The 24,560-nt window shown below is 34.4% G+C and overlaps 1 protein-coding gene across 3 annotated transcripts in view; it reads right to left on the minus strand.

The window, feature by feature from the left end:
- Positions 1-24,243, minus strand: part of CFAP52 (cilia and flagella associated protein 52) — a 56,615-nt gene extending 32,372 nt beyond the window's left edge. The window contains exons 1-6 of one of the 3 annotated variants that reach the window (XM_031965505.1): positions 24,076-24,242; positions 22,525-22,724; positions 18,989-19,125; positions 12,257-12,385; positions 9,988-10,087; positions 3,348-3,464 (exon numbers count right to left, since the gene is read on the minus strand). In XM_031965505.1, the coding sequence (XP_031821365.1) occupies positions 3,348-3,464; positions 9,988-10,087; positions 12,257-12,385; positions 18,989-19,125; positions 22,525-22,724; positions 24,076-24,148 (756 nt within the window). In that variant the 5' untranslated portion in view covers positions 24,149-24,242. Of the gene's footprint in view, positions 1-3,347; positions 3,465-9,987; positions 10,088-12,256; positions 12,386-18,988; positions 19,126-22,524; positions 22,725-24,075 lie in introns of those variants that run through there. The other 2 variants (XM_031965507.1, XM_031965506.1) reach the window with 2 other exon arrangements.
- Positions 24,244-24,560: the final 317 nt, after the last annotated feature.

Consider the following 24,560-nt stretch of genomic DNA (forward strand, 5'->3'; position numbering starts at 1 on the left):
TGTTACTATGGCCAAAAAATTTATAATCCTGCAACCAATTTATTAATAAATTTACATAGGCTCCTCCTCCAAGACAAATCACTGGAACCATACTTGAAATCTTTTTACTTTGTCAGAGCTTACTAGAATTTGTTCTCTAGAGTCATAATCTACAAAAACAATGAGTTATCTCTGTGTCATGATGAGCCATTTGAGTTTTTGTTATAATACAGTGAGAATAGGATGGCCGTGATCTCAGTCAAACTGAGATCTGTTGAAGACCTTAGCTTTAAAAGACCAGGTTTCCCACTGCATCCATGGAATCACTTCCCTGATTTGATGGTCCTCTCTGAGAATGAAGGACAAACAATAAGGACATCAATGAATGTCCTTTGACTTAAGTGATATTAAATTGTGACCAAGAATTGGGAATATTGAAAACTTAAAAAAGACACAAACTATCAAAATGTCTCCCTTTAATTTCTAGAAGTCCCACAACAAGATGAAAAGTGCATGATTTCTCTTTAGGAAAGTGCAACTTTGGAGAAGTATCTCTCAATATTTATCTACTTCCTCATTGTTGTAGGGAAACATCCTTTAAGTCCTTCAAATTTATAAATCCTTCAAAATTCTTTAAAATTGTAATTCCAGTTCTTCAAATCTTTCAAAATATGAGGTTAATAAAAAAAATCTGCTCTTTTGTTTAAATCTGTTGAAACAATGAATAATTTAGTTCATATCTTACTACTTTCAAGGTCTTGTTTTCTGATTAATGATTTGTGCCCTTTTATAAATTCATCTGATGCCAAACTTAAAAGAAGTCATGTGAGACATGATTTAAAACTATTTATATTCTCTGTAGGACAAAGAAGATAATACCATGATTCTAAAGCAACTAGACTGTGTCATGAAGATTGTCAATGTGACCACACAGTCAAGCTCTTCAGAAATTTATTCTGGGGCCTTCAGTAAAGACATTTTCAAATGTCTCTCTCCGAGTCTCAGAATGCTCTCTCCTAAGAAATGAATAACATAAAGCACCAAAGACCAGCAATAAAGAGGAGCAGATTTAGTAAAATGTATTTTCCAGTGTAAATTAACTTCTGCAAATGAACTTAGAAAATTAGGGAGATGGACTAAATGAACTTTCAGGTCCTTTCCAGAATTGACATCATAATCTTTTTTTTTCATAATTATAACTTTTTATTGACAGAACCCATGCCTGGATTCTAAAAAAATTTTTTTTCTACAACATTATCCCTTGGAGTCACTTCTGTTCCAACTTTGTCCCTCCCTCCCTTCACCCCCTCCCCCAGATGGCAGGCAATCTTATACATGTTAAATATGTCACAGTGTATCCTAGATACAATATATGTGTGCAGAACTGAACAGTTCTCTTGTTGCACAGGAAGAATTGGATTCAGAAGGTAAAAATAGCCCGGGAAGAAAAACAAAAATGCAAACAGTTTACATTCATTTCCCAGTGTTCTTTCTTTGGGTGTAGCTGCTTCTGTCCATCATTGATCAATTGAAACTGAGTTAGATCTTCTCTTTGTGGAAGAAATCCACTTCCATCAGAATATATCCTCATACAGTATCGTTGTTGAGGTATATCATGAACATCAGAATCTTTTATTTGTGTTCTTATTAAGGACAGCAACTAGAAGGGGAAATGTTTGCAAAACTGCTAGGAAGAGCTACTTATTGACTATGCTATCTTTCCTCCCAATGATTTTTTTTTTTTTTTTTTTTTTTTTTTTTTTTTTTTTTTTTTTTTTTGCTGAGGCAATTGGAGTTAAGTGACTTGCCCAGGATCACACAGCCAGGAAGTGTTAAGTGTCTGAGGTCATATTTGAACTCAGGTTCCTCCTGACTTCAGGGCTGTTACTCTAACCACTGAGCCACCTAGCTTGCTCCCTTCCATCTGACTTTTCAATTTCTTGTAATCCTGGCTTTCAATCTTATTATTTGAATGAAATTCCACAGTCTCCAAATGATCTCTCTTTTGCTAGAGTCCAATTGTCCTTTTCTCAAACTTCATTTAAAAATTTCTCTGCAGTATTTGACACTATAGAATTTTGAACACTCCCTTCCCCCCACAATACTTTGTTCTCACTGGGTTTTCATAAACTCCTCTCCCCTGGATTGCTTCCTCTCTGGTTGTTCCTTTTCAGTCTCTTCTACTAGAAAACCATCCATGTCCTCTCTCATGTATGAATATATCTCAGGTTTCTATCCTGGAACCTCTGAGATTATCTCCAATTTATACTTGTTTGTACATAGTTGTTTACATGTTGACTCTTCCAAAAGATCTTTAAGGGCAAGGACTTTATTACCTTTGTATCCTTGAGCATTTAGCATAGTGTCTGCCACACAGTCAACTCTTTTTTTAAAATAGTATTTTATTTTTCCAAATACATACAAAGATAGTTTTCAGCATTCACCTTTACAAAAACCTTGTGTTCCAAATGTTTCTCCCTCTCCTGTTGACACTCTTTGACAGCAAGCAATATGATGTAGATTAAACAATGCAGTAAATTCTTAATAAATATTTATTGACTGGATATGCTTCTCCTTTTAGTAATTTCATCAACTTTCCTGAATTCAACTATCATCTTTATGTAGAAAATGGCTTCCCAAATCTACAAATCCAATTCTTCTCTCACCCCAGAAGTCCAGGATCATAGCTAGAAACCTCTATCTAGATATCCAGAAGTATCTCAAACTCAACAATCTGAAACAAAACTCATTAATTTTTTTCTCTAAATCCACCCCTCTTCCTAACTTTTTTTTTTCTGCTGAGGGCATCATCTTTCTCTGTGTCCTTCCTTCTCCAATCCATTCTCAACACAGTTGTCAAATTGATATTTCTAAAGCACTGATCTGACTACTCTATCACCTCCTATGGTTCCGTATTGATTTTGGGATAAAACATAAACTCTTCTCAATCTTGCTCCAGCCTACCTTCTCAGAATGATTACACATAACTCCCATGTCCTTTAAGTTCAAGTAAAACTAGCCTATTCCCAGCCTTTGTGACCTGCTCAGATTGTTCCCCAAGCCTTAAATATATTTCCTCCACACCTTCCTCTCTTAAAATCTTTAGCTCCTTTTCAGGATCAGGTCAAGTTCCAACTCCTATACATTACCTCACCACTTGCTTCTCTCTACCCAACTTCCAACACTGATAATACTTTGTTTATCTTGTATTTATTATGCCTCTTATAATTCCTTCCAGTAGAATATAAACTCTTTGAAAGGATTGTTTTGTTCTTGCCATTGTAAGCACCTACCCCAGTGCCCCACTGTTATTTAATAAATGTTCAATGAGTTGAATTGAAAAACAGAGTTAGACAGGTTCTACTCACCAGACTGAACTTTTCCTTGACAGGACCTGTATCAGCTAATAGTTTTGTTCTGGGGTTCAATTTAAGGATGTCTCCGGTTGTTGTTCCAACATAGAAATAACTATCATCTTCTGCCATCTGAGGAAGATAGAGAGACAATGATAAGATCCCATTTGTCCTGACCTATATGGTAAATTATGTCGTTAAACCTGGCTAAATCTAAGGATGGTTTTTAAAAAAAAAAAATCATTGACATACAGAAGATTATGATTATGAGAAGATTATGATAAGAAAGAAAATATCTTTCCAGACTCCATTCCAGACTCAAAAGAGAAATAGGAAGTAGTGCAGAGTAGTTTTGAATATTTGAAAATCAGGATACTGAGAAGTCTGCCATGATTGGGGGGAAATTGATGGCACAGTAGATAAAATGCTATACCTGAAAGTCAGGAAAATTTGAATTCAAATCTAGTCTTAGACACTATCTATCAGACACTTAATCTCTATTGGTTCAGTTTCTTCATCTATAAAATGGAGATCATAGTAACACCTTCCCCTAGGATTGTTCTGAGGATCAAAAAGCCTGGCACATTATAAATTTCTATAGTGCTTGGCACTATGAAAATATTAGCTATGATGATGATGGTGATTCCACAAGGAAATATTTTTATTTCAAATAAAATTAATATTCTCTTTCAACATCTTAATTATGTTCAGAAAGTATTTCACAAGAAAATAGTGTAGAACCCAGGGAAGGTAATGAAGATCCACAAACAATGCAATAGATATGTGATTTCAGTGATATGACTATTCCTTCTCAAAATGTTTAAAGATGAAAAGAATTACCTCTTGGAGAACCACCACCAAAAAACATCTCTTTGAATAGAGCTTATTTCTTGACACCCATCATCTTGTGTCACTGTTGTCAATCACTTCCCATAAGTTTACTCAACCTGCTGTAGGCCTTTCTTACTTTCTTTGGACATTGTAAGGACACCAGCAGAGCACATGGGCTGTTGACTTTGTTTAGTAGAATATTATTGTGAAAGAGATGACCATTCACAACCATTCTACACTTAAACTTGCAACAGTTGACATGTTAATTTATTTCTTTATTCCTCCATATTTCAGCTACCTCATCCCTAAGTGGAAAATACCTGCAATTCTTTCTGTGAAAATTTAATAATTATGCTTATTGTTTTGTAGGTGGCAATGACTGTAGTCAAAAGAGGAAAAAAATTAGTGAGAGGTCATGAAATAGTGGATTCAAGCAAGGGGAGGATTATGTCTTCGTATCAGAAAATAAGTCCTATTCAGAGGAATGTTTTTTTGGTGGTGGTTATTCTCTCAGCAGTTATTCTATTTACCTGTAAAATAAATGTAAAATATGAAGGGGAAGTCTTAAGAGGTGAGCTTACTGATAGGATATTACAAATATAACATATCTGGAAGGGGTATTCATTTACAAATATGTACCCCCCATACATACATATATACATATACATACATATATATATATACATACATATACACATACATGCATATAACTACTAAATACAAACATGGACATGTCCTCTAAGAGCATATAAAGCAGTCTTTATGCAACAAATTTATTTAGCACCTGCTTTATACAAAGTACAAAAATGGGAATGGTATAAAATTAAGATAAAACACAATTCTTGTCCTAGAACATAACATTAAGTATTCCAAAAGTGTCCAATTCAAAAGCCAAAAAAGTTCAAAAAAGAGAAGATAATTGAGCTTGAAGTCTCTCAGAGCAAGTGGAATTTCAGCTTGACTTTTTTAAAAAATGGAGTTTGAACAGGCCAAATTCAGGAAGGAAGGCATTCCAAATGAGGAAATAGCATGAGTAGAGTTGGAAGAATAGCATGGAGTTCTGAGAACAGAAAAGAAACAAGGCTTCCTGGAACAATAATTTCATGAGGGAAGAGGATGGGGAGGAGGAAAGCTGCATTAGCCAGTGAGTATAGATACAGCATGGAGATCAGGAAAGATGGGGGGGAAAGGTCATCCACATTTAGATCAATTTGAAGACATGGATGTTAGGATTCTTACAAGGTACTAAGTCACTGGAATTGATAGGCACTCCAGGAGATTCACAAGTAAGGATTCAGTCAGGATATTCACAAGTCCAGGAGATTCACAAGTTCAGTGGAAGAGATTCACAAGTCACAGCTCCCACAATCCCACTCTCAGAGGAAGAGTCAACCTTTGAGTTCATTCCTCTAAAAGAGCATTTAAAAGGACAAGCCCACTGGGAGCATGGGGAGATTGAGAAGCCAGGATTCATTTGGGCAGAATGAAGGATTCAGAGAGAGCTGGAGGCTGAAGCTGACAGAGGCAAAGGACTAGCAACAAGAGCTCTCGGAATCAAGGAAAGCTAACCAGGCTATTTTAAAGGATTGAACTTTTAACTCCTGGCTGCATTTGAGGTGATTATTAATCTGAACTGAAAGGAAGGTTGCCTCCAGAAGCCCCCCAAGAAACCTGCTCGCAGAGAACATTATATTTTAGAGAAGAGAATATTATATTTTGGCGCCCTAACGTGGGACAGAAACAATCTTGATTTCTGTGGAAAAGCCTCCAATCCTAATCTCAGTGGAAAAGCCTCTAATCCTGATTTCAGTGTGGAAAAGTCTCCTCGACCCAGAAATTAGGGTGAGTACAACAAGGAAACTTTGTTAAAGAGCTAAAGTAGAATTTCAGCTGAAATGGGACAGATATTTAGAAAACAGCCTTCTCTTCAAGGAAAATGTTTAGAGAGCACTGTCAGGGTTATGAAAAGCCAAAGTTTGAGTATAATTTGAGAGCAGATCACTGAACTTTTAGAAACTGTACAATATATATCTCCTTGGTTCTCTATGGAAAAAGAATTGGATCTAGAGGAGTGGAAATTAGTAAGAAAGCAACTTGTCAATCCTATAATGCTAATGGACCTGACTCAATTTTCAAAGACACACTTAATACATATAATTTAATATATATATAAATGCATATCCTGTGATTGAAGAGATTGACTCTTCAGGTCAAAAAAGGAGAAGATACACTCCTTTTGATTTGGAAAAAATTAAGAAAAGGTTGCACTCTTTATGGGGCTACATCATCTTATGTTAAGATGTTACTAAATAGTTTGGCTTATGAAATCCTAACCCCCAGTAATTGGAAATCCATAGCTAGGACATGTTTAGAACTGGACAGAATTTGTTGTGGCTTTTGGAGTATCATGAATTATGTAGGATTCAAGCCAGATGCAATAGGCAAACAGGAGTTAATGTACAAATCACTTTTGACCAACTAGCCGATGAAGGTCAGTATGGAGAGAATTCAGAACAGATTAATTACCCCACAACAGCTTATGAGCAGATCACAACTGTGGCTATAAAAGCTTGGGACTCCCTTCCAGGAAAAGATCGAGGGGAAGCCTTCACAAAAATAGAGCAAGGTCCCAATGAACCTTTTGTGGATTTTGTGGGTCATTTGCAAACAGCTGTCACAAGAACCAGTGGAGAAAATGAAGCTACAGAAATAATGGCCAGACATCTGGCTAAGGAAAATGCCAATGAGGTTTGCAAAAGAATTATATGGGGAATACACAAAGATGCTCCTTTAGAGGAGATCATAAGATGCTGTGCCACAGTGGGCACAAATGCTTATTATGCCCAAACTATGATGAACATGGGAAGACAGGGTCCTTCTTGGAAACGGACTTCTAGAGAGAGTCGTTGATGTTTTCAGTGTGGAAAAATAGGACATCTTAGAGCTCAGTGTAGATACAGAGATAGAGTGAGAGGACAGGGTTAGAGAAAACCCCAAACCCCATGTCCAAAATGCAGTCGAGGCTTCCACTGGGCCTCAGAATGTAGATTGACCCAGGGAAATGAGAAGCAGGGCCCATCTCCAAGATATCATACAAAAGATAGGTGGGGCATGATGACAGCTGAGTTTATACCCAGAGAATCTTTAGAAGGTCAGGACTCTGATGGGATAAATGTAATGTTCTCTTCTCTAAAGTATAATGTTCTCTGTGAGCAGGTTTCTTGGGGAGCTTCTGGAGGCAGCCTTCCTTTCAGTTCAGATTAATAATCACCTTAAATGCAGCCAGTAGTTAAAAGTTCAGTCCTTTATTGTTACCTTCAAAATAGCCTGGTTAGCTTTCCTTGGTTCTGAGAGCTCTTGTTGCCAGTCCTTTGACTCTGCCAGCTTCAGCTTCCAGCTCTCTCTGAATCCTTCATTCTGCAAAACTGAATCCTGGCTTCTCAATCTCCCCATGCTCCCAATGGGCTTGTCCTTTTAAATGCTCTTTTAGAGGTGTGAACTCAAAGGTTGACTCCTCCTCCGAGAGTGGGATTGTGGGAACTGTGACTTGTGAATCTCCTCCACTGAACTTGTGAATCTCCTGGAGTGCCTATCAATTCCAGTGATTTAGCACCTTGTAAGAATCCTAACACATGGATATAGACTGCATGAGCCAGGCTGGCTTGGTATAGGTTCTAGGTAAGATTTGCTTGATATTGCTTAAGAGATTTAGAGGAAAATGATGAATTTGAAACTGCTTGTGGTCATGACTCTCTAATATTTTGTCATGAATTTACTTGGTCTATGTCCTCCTTCCCATGTAGAGGATACAAGGGAACTGAATTGAGATTTAGTGCTTGAAATAACTGTATGGACGTATATACATATATTGTATTTAACTTATATTTTAACATATTTAACATGTATTGGTCAACCTGCCATCTTGGGGAGAGGGTAGGGGGAAGGAGGGGAAAAACTGGAACAAAAGGTTTTGCAATTGTCAATGCTGAAAAATTACCCATGCATATATCTTATAAAAGGCTATTATAATTAAACAACAACAACAACAACAACAAAAAGAGATTTAATGCTTGGTGTCCCATGGAAGCAAAGTGACAGGAGCGTCTAGGCAAAGACACCAAGAACTCTTGCTGCTTCATTCACTTTATTGTTAATTTATATTTCTCTTTTATTAAATTCTTTTTGATTTGATTTCATGTCTCTTCTGTTTGTATTGATGCTGTCACTATTTCTTCTATATCTCTACAGACTCTGGGCTGATGGAGTTGATTATTATAAATTCTATATATCAATCCTTTTTTTTTATAGCTTTTAATAAAAAGAACATATGCATGGGTAATTTTTCAACATTGTCCCTTGCAATCACTTCTGTTCCAACTTTTCTTCCTTCCCTCTACTCCCTTCCCTAGATGGCAGGCAGTCTCATACATGTTAAATATGTTAAAATACAGCTTAAATACAATATATGTGTACATATTTGTACAGTTCTTTTGGCACAAGAAAAATCTAGCCAATCCTTTTTTTTTTAATTGTCCTGTCTACTTTTTAGATTGGTCATAAGGGAAGATTATTTAACTATGTGTGAGTTGATGTTATCCTATGGGCTCACTTCCAGCCTTCTAGAATTGTAGTAGAATTTCATCAAATGAGAAAGGATTTACCAATCCAAAATATTTGTCAAATGTAATCTATAGTGTTTCCCTTGCAAAATATTTATGTGTCATATCCTCATAAGTTCCATGGGGGGCAAGGAATTTTTTCTTATTTATACTTTATATCTCTTCCGTGTCAAGCACAGTGGGTGCTTAATAAACATTTAATTGAACTTAATCATTGAGAATATAGAATAGTATATTTTGAAAGGATTAAGCATTAAGGATTGGGTAAAATTGGGTAAAATGACAATAATCTTCCATGTTTCATGACTTGCCATGACTGAAAAATTCATTTTGTGGCTGACAGCCACCTTCCCTGATAAATCACTTAGTTGGACTGAATATGATACACAAGTACATCAATATTCTATTGGTCCTCATGTTTTGCTGGCAGAGTCTTCAAGAACCTCAGATTACCTCCATTCCAAGAAAAGGCATCAAAGAAGGATTTTGTTAGGAAAGGAACACACATAGAGATTAAGAGGTTTAAAAATTCCTAGAGGGGAACAAATACAATTTATAGGTGAATTTTTCCTTTATAGGACAAAAATACTGAAACTTAATTATCCTATGCCTCTAATCATGTAAAAGTCAAATCTAAAGGCAGCCCACAATAAGCCAACAGTTTATAAGCTAACAAGTCTCTTAAAGAGATAGTAATGAAATCTCTGAAGATTAGGATAAGTGTGTGTTGGATATTGAATATAGGAATATTAGTGAGGAGAATATTATAATATCATAGGCATAAGGTAAGATTAAATACTTAGATGATTGGTTATGGAGGTAGCCAAGAAATTTGTTTTTAGATCTAGATTCCCTCCTTGATGCACCTCATTCCCCCTAAGCTAATAGACCTGGGCAGGATGTTTTCCAGACAGATGATATCAATTTCATGGATAGGCAAAGCCTAAGTAATGTCACTTGCTCCCAGGAAATAAAGTTGTAGAAGTATATCCCAATATACATAGAAACATATCTCAGTTGGGCATGAGATCACTTTCAAGAATCTTATATTCAAAAACCACACCATTGCTTCCTTTTAGGCTCCTGCTGCAAAAGCTCAGTCCAGAGAAATCCACCACTTCTTTGATCCCTTTATCCTAGAATAACTTTATTAAGAAGAGTTTTTTTCAAATTTAATTTATTAACTGAAATAGCATAATACTTACTGTAATACTTAAAACTATTCTTTTCAATTGTCCTGTTTGGCATTCAGTTGGCCAGATTTTCCTATTCGGGAAATCGAGATCCCATACCCGGATTGTTCCACTAAAGTCCAAAACAAGAAATTCACAAACTCAGAACTGTTGGGATTTGAATACAGTCCATTAGTGGCACATATATAGCATGTCCCTCCTGTGTGCTACAGTTTCCCAAAAGATAAGCTGGATAAAATATCTAGGGATTGGGTTGAAAGTAGGGGAGGAAAAGCAGGGTTCATCATGTGCTTTTCTAATTCTCTTTCAATCAATACTTCTGCCAGAGGACTCAAGGTACAAAGACTCTACTAAGGTATTTATGAAAATTGTGTGTTACCACTACTCATCTCATTTTAAGTTCAATGTAATTATCTTTAGACCAATGAGGAAAAGTTGATTTTCCTCCTCACATTATTATTTCAGGCCACATAAATACACACATACTCTAATACTTCCATGGATTCATGATCTCATCAAAAGGTGGATTCTTCAAGGGTACAAAGCATAATCCAATTGTTTTCTATGAGATTCTGAATCATGTCTTCACATAAAGCCTATATAAGGAGTCCACTTAATATGTTAGTCTTCCTCTGGATAGCTCCATACAATGGAGTATGAAGAGTCTATCAAGTTATCCCATACTCTTGATATTTAACTGGCGTGTTGCTTTTCTCAACCACATATATCTCTAATGCATTTATGCAGTTTCTACTTTGTAATTCTTCATTATAATGTGTTGCAATCTGCTCACGTCTATGAACTTCTATATTATTCTTTGTGTGACCTATAACTTTAATTTTTCAGGAACTATGGTCTTCCATGACTTATAGCCTTACAGACTTGCCAGGAAAAGAGGTGATATTAAAAAAAAAAAAAAAAAAAGGTAGGGTTTTGTCCTAGGAAAACTTGGAGCCATTAAGAACACTACACAATTTCCCAAATGTAATTTAACGTACTCTTATCCTCCTATTCAATTCATTATCTACTTGAAGGCTCTGTCCAAGATATATGTAAGGCAAGAGGACTCTATGTCAGGGAGCTTATAATTTGTTGATTATAAGAAAGCATTATGCCTATTTGACATATGGGATGGCTCTTGGGGAGAGGGTAGGAAATACATGTGATACTATGGTGAGATGTAAAACAGAAAACACCAATAAAAGCTAGGTGGTATAGTGGATAAAGCACCAGCCCTGAAATCAAGAGGACCTGAGTTCAAATCTGGCCTCAGACACTTAATACTTCTTAGCTGTGTGACCCTGGGCAAATCATTTAACCCCAATTGCCTCAGCAGAAACAAAAAAAAAAAAAAACCCCACTATGTATAAGAAAGCAAAACACTTAAAAGTTCTCCCAAAAGGTATCTTCTTTGAATATTTTAAAATCATAAAAAGTATTCTGCCAAAAGATATAACTTTGTTTGATAACTCTCTGTTTGCTCATATCAAGCAAGATGCAAAAGGAGAATTATGTTCTCTCAACATGTTTGTCACCATCATGGATGATTTTCTACAACAATTCTACAAAATTCAAAGATTCTGAGTTGAAGAGTTGTATGTAGGTGGTAAAGTTTCCAATATGCTCAGGTTTGCACTTGGCATTATGCTGATTGTGCCAAATCTTAAACCACTGCAGAGACTCCCAAGTGAGATCTAAGAAAAGACTTCCAAAAGAAATGTAAGAAGACTCATTGAAAAAAATTTGGCTTAAGTATCCACAAAATAAAAAAAAAAAGAAATGAAAGAAGAATGGTAATACTAATATTCTTTTGAAGATGCTAAGTGGCTACAAAGTATTTAACTTTATAACCTATGAATAATCGAATTGTTATGATAAAAGGGACTATTGAGGGATGTATAATAGACACAAGTGGAGCACCACAAATCACTAGTGATGGCTTGTATGCAACAAGTAGTAGAGACATCATCCAGAAGAATCTCTCAAAAGTTTTAAAAAATAGTAACAAACTCCATTAAAGATGGACTTTCTAATGCTTTCTTTTTTCTAGAAAAAAGATCTTCCAATAGGAAAATGTATATTCATTCACATAGATATAAACCAATGCTTTTAGCTTAAAGCACATTGAAATTGTTACATAATTTTAAAAATTGTCAATTGTCAAAAGTCTCTTATTGAAGGATTTGTCCTTTAATTTGGATGCTAATACGTTTTCTACATATTAGAAAATGTATAATGGGGGAAAACTATTTACAATTCAGAGAATATTGAAGAAACTTACTTTCCAGCAGTAACAAACATCTCATCTTTGCAGTTTGAATAGATAACTGTTGTAGCATTCCCAACATTAAGACCTGCTGCAGGACTGCCACAAATGGCATCTCGCTTGGTAACACTCCACACAACCACACTGCCAAAACAAAAACAATAAACTAACAGCTGAGCATGAGTGGAATTAGTTTTTAAAAAATGGAAACTAGGACTATCTTTAATCATTCTACTCTAAATTTTTTTTAAGGCAGGAATTATCTCATTCACTGTATTTGTATTCTTATTATGCAAGCATAGTACCTAACATTTCATAAATGTGTGTTGAGTACTCAAGGCCTGATTGGTAAAAATCTATCTGGTCTGTAAGTCAGGAAGGCCAGCTTCTGACACACACATAGGCTATGGAACCCTGGGCAAGTTATTCAACCATGAAGTCTCTAAGGTAATTCTTTATAATCATAAATTATAGGAGGTGGTGGACCTGCATTTGTAAAGGAAGTTTCCTTAATTTGGAAGTCCCCTCTGCCAAGAAAATCACAGGTCCAATTCTTATCCTTAGATAGTGTTAGTACAAAATGAGACATTTAAACTAAGATTGTTTAGAAACATAACTTTAAACTGAAAGAGCATAGTAAGAAGTGACTAAATCCTTAGAAAATATTGTTGACATTCAAAAGTTTACATTTTGCATAGAGCTTTCATACATATTATTTAACAAATAATCATTATTAAGCACTTACTGTATGCTTTTAGTGAGGAATATAAAGACAAGAGTTGATCTGGGCCTTGCCTTTAAGGAACTTAAATAAGTAGCTATATCTCCATGGGTATATATATATATATTTTGTCAAGGGAATTTTTAAAAAGAGCAAAGTTACTATTTTTGGTGTAGGAAAACTAGCCTTCTACCATTCTGTTGCCAGGAATCCTATTGCCTCCAGCACAAAATGCAAACTCCTGTGTGTCTCATATGAAGTTATTTAAAACCTAACTTAACAATGCCTTTCAAGTATTATTATCCTCCTTCTTGTTTTATATACTCCAGAAAAATGAGAGAGAAGAATCATTGTATTACTTGAAAGCCATGATTCCCTAACCCCACTCCCAAAAGCCTAGATATATTATTTTAAGAAATCATAAAAGAAACTGCCCAGATCTTTTAGAACTGGAGAATGAAATAAAATAAAAAGAATTCATCAGTCACCTAATGCCCTCTCCTCTCAAAATAACTCCCAGAAACATTCTAGCCAAAGTCTCAAAAGAAAAAAAAATATTGCAATTAAGTAGAATTAATCTACCAAGGACCCCAGTCAGGATCACGTGTGAGTTATCAGCCATCACTATAAAAAGAGCAGAAAGCTTGAAATATATAGTCCAGAAGACCAAAAAAAAAAAAAAAAAAAAAGACTTATAATTTACCCAGATGAAAGAGATAAAAAGGATTTCCAAACATTCCTGATAGACAATCATAGCTAAGTAGGAACTTTGAAATATAAATACAGGAGTCAAGAGAAATATAAAAAGCTAAATATGAGAAAATAATTAGAAGAGAGTAAAGAAAGATGAATTGTTTCATTTTAATATGAGGAATATCAGGGCAGCTAAGTGGCACAGTGGACAGAGTGGCCTGGCTCAGAGTCAGGAAGAAATCTTCCTGAGTTCAAATCTTGACTTAGACACTTGCTAGCTGTGTGACTCTGGAGCAAAAGGAGTCACTTCACCCTTTCTCATCTCACCTCATCTCATTACCCTTTCACGTTCTCATCTGTGAAATGAGCTGGAGAAGGAAATAGCAAACAACTCCAGTATCTTTGCCAAAAAGCAAAACAAAACAAAAAACCAAATGGGATCACAAAGAGTCAGACACAACTGAAACAACTCAGCAATACATATGGGGAAAATGATACATGTGTTTCTTTAGAATGCTATTATTTTCAGGGATCAATGAGGCAGTTTTATCAGGGAGTCAAGAGTCAGTGAAGAAGTAGTTTTGCTCTATTTTTGTTATTTCAAAAGAAGAAAGAAAAAAAGGGAGAGGGAAAATAATACAAGATAGAGAAAAAATTATCTCACAAGATTGGAGTACACAAGTAAAAGCAAAATATGACAAAAGATAAAATATATTAAAAAAAAAAACAAGAGGCAGAGATGGTTTTGTGTCTTTCTCTGTACCCCCAGTGCTTAGCACAGAGTCTAGCACATCTACCATACTTATTTGCTAACGGAATAATTCCTATGATTTCCTATCATTTCCAGGATCTAATGTAAAATCTTTTCTTTGGCATTCAAAGACATTCACAACCTGGTCCTCTTAACTTTATAATCTTCTTGAACCCCACTTCCTTACTCTGTGATGCAGTGACACTGATGGTCTCTCTGTTCCTCAAACAAGATATTCCATTTTGTGATTCCAAGCATTTTTACCGACTATCCCCCATTTCTGGAATGCGTCCCTCCTTCTAGCTGCCTCTTGACTTCCCTGACCTTCTTCAAGACCCTGCTAAATCCCACTTGTTACTCTGGGATTTCCCAATCCCCTTTAATTTCAGTGTTTTCTAATTTAGTCAGTTTCAGTGTAATCTGAGTAAAATTTATTTGTACAAGGTTGTTTACATGTACTGTGCACTCTATAATTTTACATGAAAACCAAACTATAATAATGGGGAATTGTCATATACCATTTTTTGACTAAGATAAATTTAGCCAAAAAGAAATGGCCAACAATGATCTGAAGAACATTTTAAGAAAATCATATATAATAGACCTCAGATATAATAGATTTTAAAGAAAATCAGATATAATAGTTTAAATAAAATAGCAAGGAGACTACAGCAACATATTACAAAGATTATTTAACATAACCACTCTAAGTTTATACCAGGAATGCAGGATTGGCTTAATAGTGAAAAAGCTACAAACAGAATCAATTATATTAATAACAAAAGCAAAAGTCATAATATGGTTATTATAATAAATAAGATATAAATATTATAAATTATAATATAATAAATATTAAAATAAATATTATAAAAAATAAGAATAAGTAAAGGGAAAGAAAAATATAAAAAACCCATATAAAGTCAACTAAAAATTCATGTAAACAATTAATAACTTCAGAGAAGCTGTAAGATATAAATAAATGCTGCATGATTAATTCATCAGAATTTCTGTATACTACTGACAAAACTGAAGAAGAAATAAATTCCATTTAAAATAATTACAGAACATATGAAGTGCTTGGGAATTTACTTACCAAGATATAGAAACTATATGAATACAACTACAATATTCTATACACAAAAATCACTCAGTAATTGGGAAAATATTAATTGCTACCAGCCAAGTCAATATAATAAAAATGACAATACTACCTAAATTAACTTACTCAGTGCCATACCAATCAAATTACTAAAGGATTACTTTACAGAGATATAAAAAAAATGCAAAATTCTTCTGGAGGAACAAAATTTTGGTCAAGAATATTAAGAGAATTAAAGAAAAAAAAAAAAAGTGGTAAGGAAAGCAATACCAGAAGACAGATCCCAAACTATTGTACTATGGGATCCAAAATTATCCTATCTGCAAGAAAAACCATTAAGGCAGACAGAGATCTGTAATGTTCTGATTTAGCTTTCTTGAGGTCTTTGGACCAGCCTTTGTTTCAACTGAGTAATCAACAAGAGAATAGTCAAAAGTCTTTATTGTCTCCTTTGCAGTCTGTCTCCTTGCCTGGGGCCCGGGATAGCTTTCTGGAGGCCCTTCAGACAGGCTTTGGTCTCAGTGTTGTTGGCTCTTATATACTCTATTAAAATTACATTATTGTAGGTGTGAATCTTGTAGAATAGGTGTCAATCTTGTGGAACTATATGAAGTACTAAGTACATGTAAAACTCGATAACCATTGTCTTATCAATTCCACTGAGTTAACACCTTGTTATAGGACTAAACCAATCATACTGAGCTTTAACTCATGGCTCAGTCATTAACACGACTTCTCCAGAGTTCTGGCCCATTACAGAGGTCTGAGCTAATAACTTTATTAAAGGGAGAACCCCCTTCAATGAATGGGGCCTCAAGTGTCATGATACAAGATACCCCCTTTCTTCAGGTTCTTATTTTTATCAGGCTTGATACTGAGATATTTAGAAAAGACAAAATAAAACACAGTAATTATATAGTTGATAGACTTTGCTTATGACCCTTCTGAAACAATGGATTAGTATGGGTGGTCAGAGGTTGGACAAGATAAGGGTCATCTTCTGACTAAGTGATCATAAGATGATTCTGTTCTCAAATTGAATAAGACAGGGTGATCCAAAGGTACAAAAATAAGTTAGGAGGCTTTCCATATCACATTAGGACATCCCACCCACATGGGGCTTGGTGCTATATGCTAAAAGAGTGGAGGTCCTCTAGTCAACATTCTTGACTTATGTTAAGCAAGTGAACCTTGGAATTTTTATACCAGGTTATTGAACAATGAATTTATTAGCTCGGAGTTTAAATCTGGGGCTTATTGTAAGAAAGAATTTATCTTATTTGTCCTTAGACATAACTAAATATATGTAAAATATGTATTAATATGCAATTCCTATACTAATATTAGATGATTGAGCAGACAAAATGCATATTACTAGATGAGTACATCACTAATAATTCCTAACAAGCACTAACAATATAGAATCACACTGAACTGATTAATACTGATTTATTGACTGGAATAGGATAGAGGTCCAATAAATCATTTCTTTAGATGCAAAGCTGTAATCCACAAAACACTTTGATACTGGGTGAGAAATAGAGAAACTGATCAGTAGAACAATTTAGGTACACAATGCACAGGCACAGATTTCTAGTGATTGATAAACCCAAAAATTTTCACTCCTGGGAACAGATTACTCACCATTCAGCAAAAACTGCTGGAAAAAAAAACGTTTCATGGTATATACTAACATAAACTCAAAATGGGTACAGTATTTAGATATAGTGACATAAACAAATTAGAGAAGCATGGAAGAAATCACCTGTCTTATCTATGGATAGGGAATTGTTCTTGATCAAACAAGATAGAAGAAAGTGAAATATGCAATTTTAATTATATTTATTTATATTATATTATTTAATATATTTAATTATATTATATTTTATATAATATAATTATATTAATAAATTTAATTATAAGTATAATTAAAATATTTTTCAACAAATAAAACTAGTTCAGGTAAAATTAGAAGAAAAGCAGCAGGAAATTGGAAAGGAAATCTTTGCAGGATGTTTCTCTGATAAAAATTTTATTACTAAAATATATAGGGAACTTATTTGTATTTATACAAATAAGAGCCATTCACCAAATGATAAATTATCAAAGGATATCAATATGCACATCAATTAGAGGAACAATTTATAGAACAACATAATAAAGACAAACAACTTTTGACTTAAGAACATTACAATTAACTAATTGCTTTCTGATTCTCCAGTTTTCACCACAAGGCCTCCTTATCTCTCTGACATATATCCCTCTGTCCTTGCTGCCCTCTGTGCCTTCCTTTCTGCCATATGGGTTAAGTTCCTTTCAGAATTTTCATTTTGAGGAAAGGCCAAAGGCAGCTATCCTTCACTACTCTCCCTGCTCTACTTCTGACATTTTACTGTTTTTCATGTGCTATTTTCTCCCTGTAGAATGTAAATTCCTTGAGGTAGGGATTGTCTTTTGTTTTATATTTGTATCCCTAGTACTTAGCACAGTAGGGACATAATAAGCATTTAATAAATGTTTGTTGATTTGCTGACCAACCAGAATTCCAGGAATTCATGATAAAATTTTCTGTCAGTTTTCTGAGAGAATTTCAGATTAAAGATTGAAATATATATATTTCTGGACTTGGCCAATGAAGGAATTTGTATTGCTTGACTATGTTTACTTATTACAAAGCTTTTGTTTTTCTCTCTTTTTCAATTAAATGAGGGGAGAGGTGTGATGGGAGGAAGAGAAGTAGATTTTTGTTCATTTAAATTGTTAAATTACATTTTTGAAAAGAAAAATGTGTATCATGATTTGTCAAGAGCAAGCAAAATGTATTTCTTCATCTGGCTCTATGTATCTTTGTGAAGTATCTATCTATTTAAACTGTTGTAGCCATTAAAACCAATTATTACAATAAATTTAATTTAGAACCAGATCTTCAAATCACTGTATTTTCAAAGTGTCAAATCAAATTAAAAAAATAAACAAACAAACATTTTCAATCATTTAGAAGCAACCAGGTGACACAGTAAATAAAGTGTTGGACCTAGAGTCAGGAAGATTTGAATGCAAATTCTTCCTGGAATATTCATTAGCTATATGACTTTAGGTAAATCACCTAATCTCTCATGCTTCAATTTTCCCATCTATAAAATGGTTTGAACTTTAGAACCTCGAAGGACTCTTCCATTTCTAAATCTATGATTTTATGCCTTTCCACTTATTGAAAATATTTTAATAATTTATAACTTATTATTAATGACATGTTATTTTTACATATAATTGAAGAAAATAAAATATTAAATTATAATATATATGAAGAAAGACACACACATATTGATAGAACTGTATTTCATGAAACTGCCTCTCATTGATATCTTACCTATAACACTTACCTAATAAATGTGGTTAATCCTAAGAAACTCAACATCCAAGAATTTCATGGCTTAAAAATTGAATGGAAAAAGCCAAGTAAATTTTTTTTTAGTTCATTACCTTCCATCATCTGGACCTCCTAATGATACCAGGTATTTGCTATTTGGAGAAAAAGCCAGAGATTCAATTTTGCCCTTGTGAAGTGACAGTCGGGCAATCAGCTCCTTCTTTGCATAATCCCACAAAATGACATCTGCCTATAAATGAGAAGAAAAAATACATACAATATAAATAATTACAATATTTCATTGTAATGACAATAATCACTATGAAGATAACTACTTTGTAAACAAGACAAGAATTTGACAGAGCAATTTCTCCCTACCTTAACTCTTAAACCAATTCTCTTGACCTTAGATCATGTCATTTAAAAATAAAAGTCTCCCTCCCCCAGTTCCCTTTAAATAATTCTAGTTTCAATCGTATACATTGGGGAAAAAAAAACTTGGTATTTTAAAGGACTGTATCAATTTGGGTACACCTTTTAGTGTCATCAATAATGATCATAACATTCTGTGGGATTCTTCATGTAAATTTTCCACATTAGTCTATTTATGGCATCATCTCTTCATTGATCTTGTATGACACAATTTTGGTTTTTTCTTTTCTGAGATTTATAACTTTATGACTTGAGCAGATAGTATCACTGGAGTTCTATTAATGTAAAAAATAAGTTATTATTTTTTTTTTCAGAGAAACCTGATGTTATTAGACTTTTATTGAGTGTGGATCACAGGAGACTGAAATGTTGTAGATTTCGAGACATTAGCATATCATTATTCATAAGAGAAGCATCTGTATAACCTTTTCATCTATAGGGAATCGCTTTTTCATTTGAACTCTTGTGTTGGACATCCTCTGTAATAGTGGCAAGCTTCTTTGATGAATATACCTATTCCTGTTTTATGTGTCAACTGCTATGTAATCATGAAATCAACAAAATTATTTCATCTTCTAAAGAATGTTGTAGGATTTTAACATATGCATGAGAGGTACCCTATTGGAAGGAATCCTTCAAAGTTGTATTTTGTTTTATCAACTCAAAAGCTTTTTAAAAATAATCAATAATTAGGATGAGCTATCTTAATAGGATTTCACTTCTATTAATTTATTTTTTCTTCTAGTGCTTCTGATTATTTTAAGAGATACTGCTTATAATTCTTCATAAAATTCTGCCAATGAATTTATATTTAAAAAACCTCATTATCCCAAGCTGTTTTATTTTGCTAAACTTCCTTAGGAAATAGTGATAATCCATATATATATATATGTCTATTTCTTTGTTCATTTTTTTGATTTATTAATATGTTGTCTGAATTGGATAGCTTGAAAATATTTTGATGGTATTTCTCATTTTTATTATTTTTATTTTCCTGTAATTTCATATTAATTTTTATCTTTGCCTTAACAAATCAAAGATCTAGTTGCTCAACAATAATTAATTTAGATATGACTTCCACACGTTGCATATTCTGTCATATTCACTTAATAAGATTAATTTTGTTAAGTTGCCCTTTTCCCTCTTTTCTTTTTTATACTTTATCAGAGCTAACTCTTGGAGGAGAGGGATAGCGATCCTTGAAAATGAAGGTGAAGTAAGAACAAAACATAATAATTCTTTTTTTAATTTTAAAGAAATGACTTCCACATGATGCTAATTTTCTTTCTATTAAGATATGATCAATTTAATTTTACACATAATGCTGTTCAATGTTTACTATATCCAGAGTCCCTCCACATTTTTCTTGATGTACAGGCTTTTGGATATTCTACACACTGTTAGCATTTTTCACTTCTTGATCACAAACTATATTTTTTGACATTCTTTACCATCTTCTGCCCATGCTTATCTCTGCAAAGAGGCAATGGCCTCTTTATGACTCAATGAGTCATAAATATTTGATTAATTAATATGAAGAGTATTATTTTTATTCTGTATTAACTTATTTGTACATGTTGCTTTATTGTCTTCAGAAGTAGATTGTGAACTCCTCGAGGAGAGTTTTACCTTTAATAATTTTTTAAATATATGCTTTTTTTCTTTTACCTTTAATAAATGCTTATTGACTGAGTTCTTCATAAACTTTCTTTCTCCTTATTCTCTACAACACATATTGACAAATAAGGTAATAATTTTCATTATGGTCTTTTAATTTACATATATTATGATCACTTCAAAACAAAATAATCAAGTGGCCTAAGGAATTAATTTTCTTATTATATTTAGGCACATAATAAAACCAACTTCTAACAACTCCTTGATTTGCACCTCCAACTTAAATGTTGACTATCTTTTCATTTAATTGATCTTTCTTGAAGGGTTTTCACTTATTTTAATAAGGTAAAATTAATGTGATTCAGTTCCTCCATAGTATGTCAACTACTTGGTTACTGGACAAGGATCTCACATTTAGAATATCAATTTAGTTAATGTTTAGAGATGGTTTCTTAGAACCTTTTATTCCCTTTTCCACCTCTAGAATCAGTACAGAAATAGGGCTACATAGGACTAAGAACCATTTTTCTTTTGTTTTATGGGTTTCTATGATCAAGAATTTTATCACTTAATAGCCAGTGATGAGCTCCTCAGTATTTAGCTACATAGTACATATAGTCACTAGATCCATATTCAAAGATTTTTCAAGACCAAAATTTGTGCTTACTCTAAGATCATCTTTAAGAGTTATCTCCATGCCATGATGAGTTATTAGAATAGGGCTTTCATAATCAAGAATTATGTATGTATACATGCATGTATATGTACATATACACAGATAAGTTTATACACATATATTATGAAGATCCTGGAGTGGTTAATTTAATTAATTAATTAATTTTGCTGAGGTAATTGGGGTTAAGTAACTTGCCCAGGGTCACAGGTCTCTGCCCAGGTCTAGGTGTCTGAGACCTGATTTAAACTCAGGCTCTCCTGACTTCAGGGTGAAGCCACCTAGCTGTCCCTGTTAATTTTACAGATGAGGAAACTGAGGCAAACAGGATAAAGATTTGAATTCAGGAAGATGAATCTTCCTGATTCCTGGCCCAGCACTTTAGCCACTTCATCACCTAGATGCCTTTATATAAACACACACCCAAAAAATACATGTATTAATTACATAGGTAATATAAATACACATGACACATATATAATATATATTATCAAAATCAAAGACTATATGATTTACTAGTCCATAGAAAATTCAACTAGGTAAAGTCAGGTGAAAGGAAGGAGCAAGAGTGAGAGACCCATTGCTCAATTTGACTTCTTCATTATCAAAACTAGGATGCAGAAAGACTGCTCACTTCTTCTAGAAGCTGAGCAATCCTAAATAAGAAGCCTTTCTGTGAGGATTATCCTAAATGAATAAAAAAGTAAGTATTGAGGTAGTATAGTACAGCATAAAGAACACTGGTCTCTGAGTCAGAACCTGATGTTGCCTTTAACGCTTATTACTTTATGATCTTGGGTAAATCACTTACACCCCTGGGCCTCAGTTTCCTCATCTGAAAGTAAGAAGGTTGGACTAAATGACATTTAGATCCCTTCTAGATCTAGAACTATGATATTACGCGTGTATTCTCCTTAAATTATTCACCTTGAACCCCATAAAGGTAACCTGTCCAGAAGCAATATAATCACCATTTGAGGAGATAGTTACACAGGAAACATTATTGCTATGTCCATGTAGAAAATATTGCTTATTTGTGTTTATTGACTCAACAAGGACCGTGCAGCCCAAAGGATAGACCAAATGTTCCTGATCAGGATGGCATATCAGACCACAAGGAACATGTCCTAGAAGAAGTGAAAGGAAAAAAAAAAAAAAGGAGTCAGTTGCAGAAGTGGCTGCTATTGCATAATAAACTAAAAAATATAAATGAACAGTGACTATTGAGAGGATATTACATGTCTTTTCTGAAGCAACTACTTCAAGACAATTTCCAAATGACTTAAAATAGGGAGTGGGACTCCTGTTTCACTGACAGAAGTGATTCTATGGTACTAAAAAAGCCTTTAACCAAAATCTTGATCATTCTAATGATCATGAACCATGAGTGCCTTTAGTAATTGTATACAAGATCAGTTTTAGAAAAACAAATTGTCATGAAATTTGATTTGTTATTCTTTTTTGCCCTCAAATACTCTTGCTATAAATTTGCCTATTAGTGTCAATCATAAGGAAGCACTATGAAAATGTTAGCTGTTATCATCATTATCATTCCAAAATTTCAAATTACAGAGCAGCAGTGTATCTGCATTTGTGGAAAGAATTTCCAAGTCTGCAATTCCTTAATACAGCACATAGATCTGAACCAAGAAGAAAAACAAAGAACTTGCACAGAGGAAAGGACTTTAGGAAACTAAAAAATGACATAGTATTATTACTCCTTAGTTTGAAATCTCATTATTGCAGTTATTCCTTTTTAGTTGACAACAAAGACCCCTTCCAGATGAAAAACAAATTATCTGCCCTCCTTCCAGGTTTTTTTCACTTTCCCACACATTCTCCTCACCCACAATCAGAAAATTTTTAATCAAAGTAGCTAGTTTTCGGTATTTTGAAAGGCAGAAAAAAAAAACAATGAGTTAATAGCACAGTGGATTTTGAATCAGGAGCAATTGGCGTCAAATGCATAGCAATGCCCCAAACCCAAATGACTGGAGTCAGTATTATATAGTGCTTTGGGTCAGAAGGAACAACTTCAAAGATCTGAGGGTAGGGACTCCCAAACTGGAGAAGGTGCTTTAGAACAACTTTGCCTATTACAAGGGCCAGCTCTGAGCCAGCCAATAAGCCTATGGAATCATTCTTGATGATTCTAGCCCTCTCTCTCCACCATCCCTGTAGCTAGCCCTCCCCGCTCCTCTCCGATGAACAAATCGGGAGCTAGACTCCAGGAACAAGGTCAGGGAAAAGGGAGGTCGGGTGTAAACTGTCCAGTGTCTCAAACTCCCCGTTTGCCACCTCACTTGTACGCCCTTGGGATTTTCGGTCCCCTTGTGGTTCAGAGAATCTTAAAACTGCAAGAGTCCTTAGAAGCTGCAAAGCCAACACCCAGTTTATAGAGTAAGGGCCATTGTGACTAAGTGACTTTCTTAACATCCCAGGGACAGAGCCGGTTTAGCATCCCTCTTCGTGCCTCACCATTGAAACCGATCACCGCTTCCAGCTTCAGTCCAAGCACCTCAGATTCTGGCAGGGTCTCGGAATCCGCCATGGTCACAATACAACTTTCTTCTGCTTAGCTGAAATTGAGCAAGCACTCCGCGTCTCTTTGTCGCGATGGCAACGAACCTGCACCTGCGCTTGCGTACAAATCAGCGCCAACAACCACTAGGCGGCGCGCAGTACTTCCACGCCTTCTGCAGATCTTAGGCAGCCGGCTTTATGAAAGGATTCATTCCTCCCGGTGACAAGGAATCCGTCACAGTCCCGTCTAATTTTAGATTGTGAAGGCAAGCAATTTGATAAATATTATACATTTGCTTTCTATACTAGTCATTTTGTGAAAGAAAACCCAAGACCAAAAAACCCCACAAAAAACCCTACAAGAAATGTAGTTTTAAAAAAAGTATACTTCAATTTTTATTTAGATTCTACCAGTTCTTTTTCTGGAGGTAGATAACATT

Source organism: Sarcophilus harrisii, chromosome 4 (genome assembly GCF_902635505.1).
Source record: "Sarcophilus harrisii chromosome 4, mSarHar1.11, whole genome shotgun sequence".
NCBI classification, from domain to species: Eukaryota; Metazoa; Chordata; class Mammalia; order Dasyuromorphia; family Dasyuridae; genus Sarcophilus; species Sarcophilus harrisii.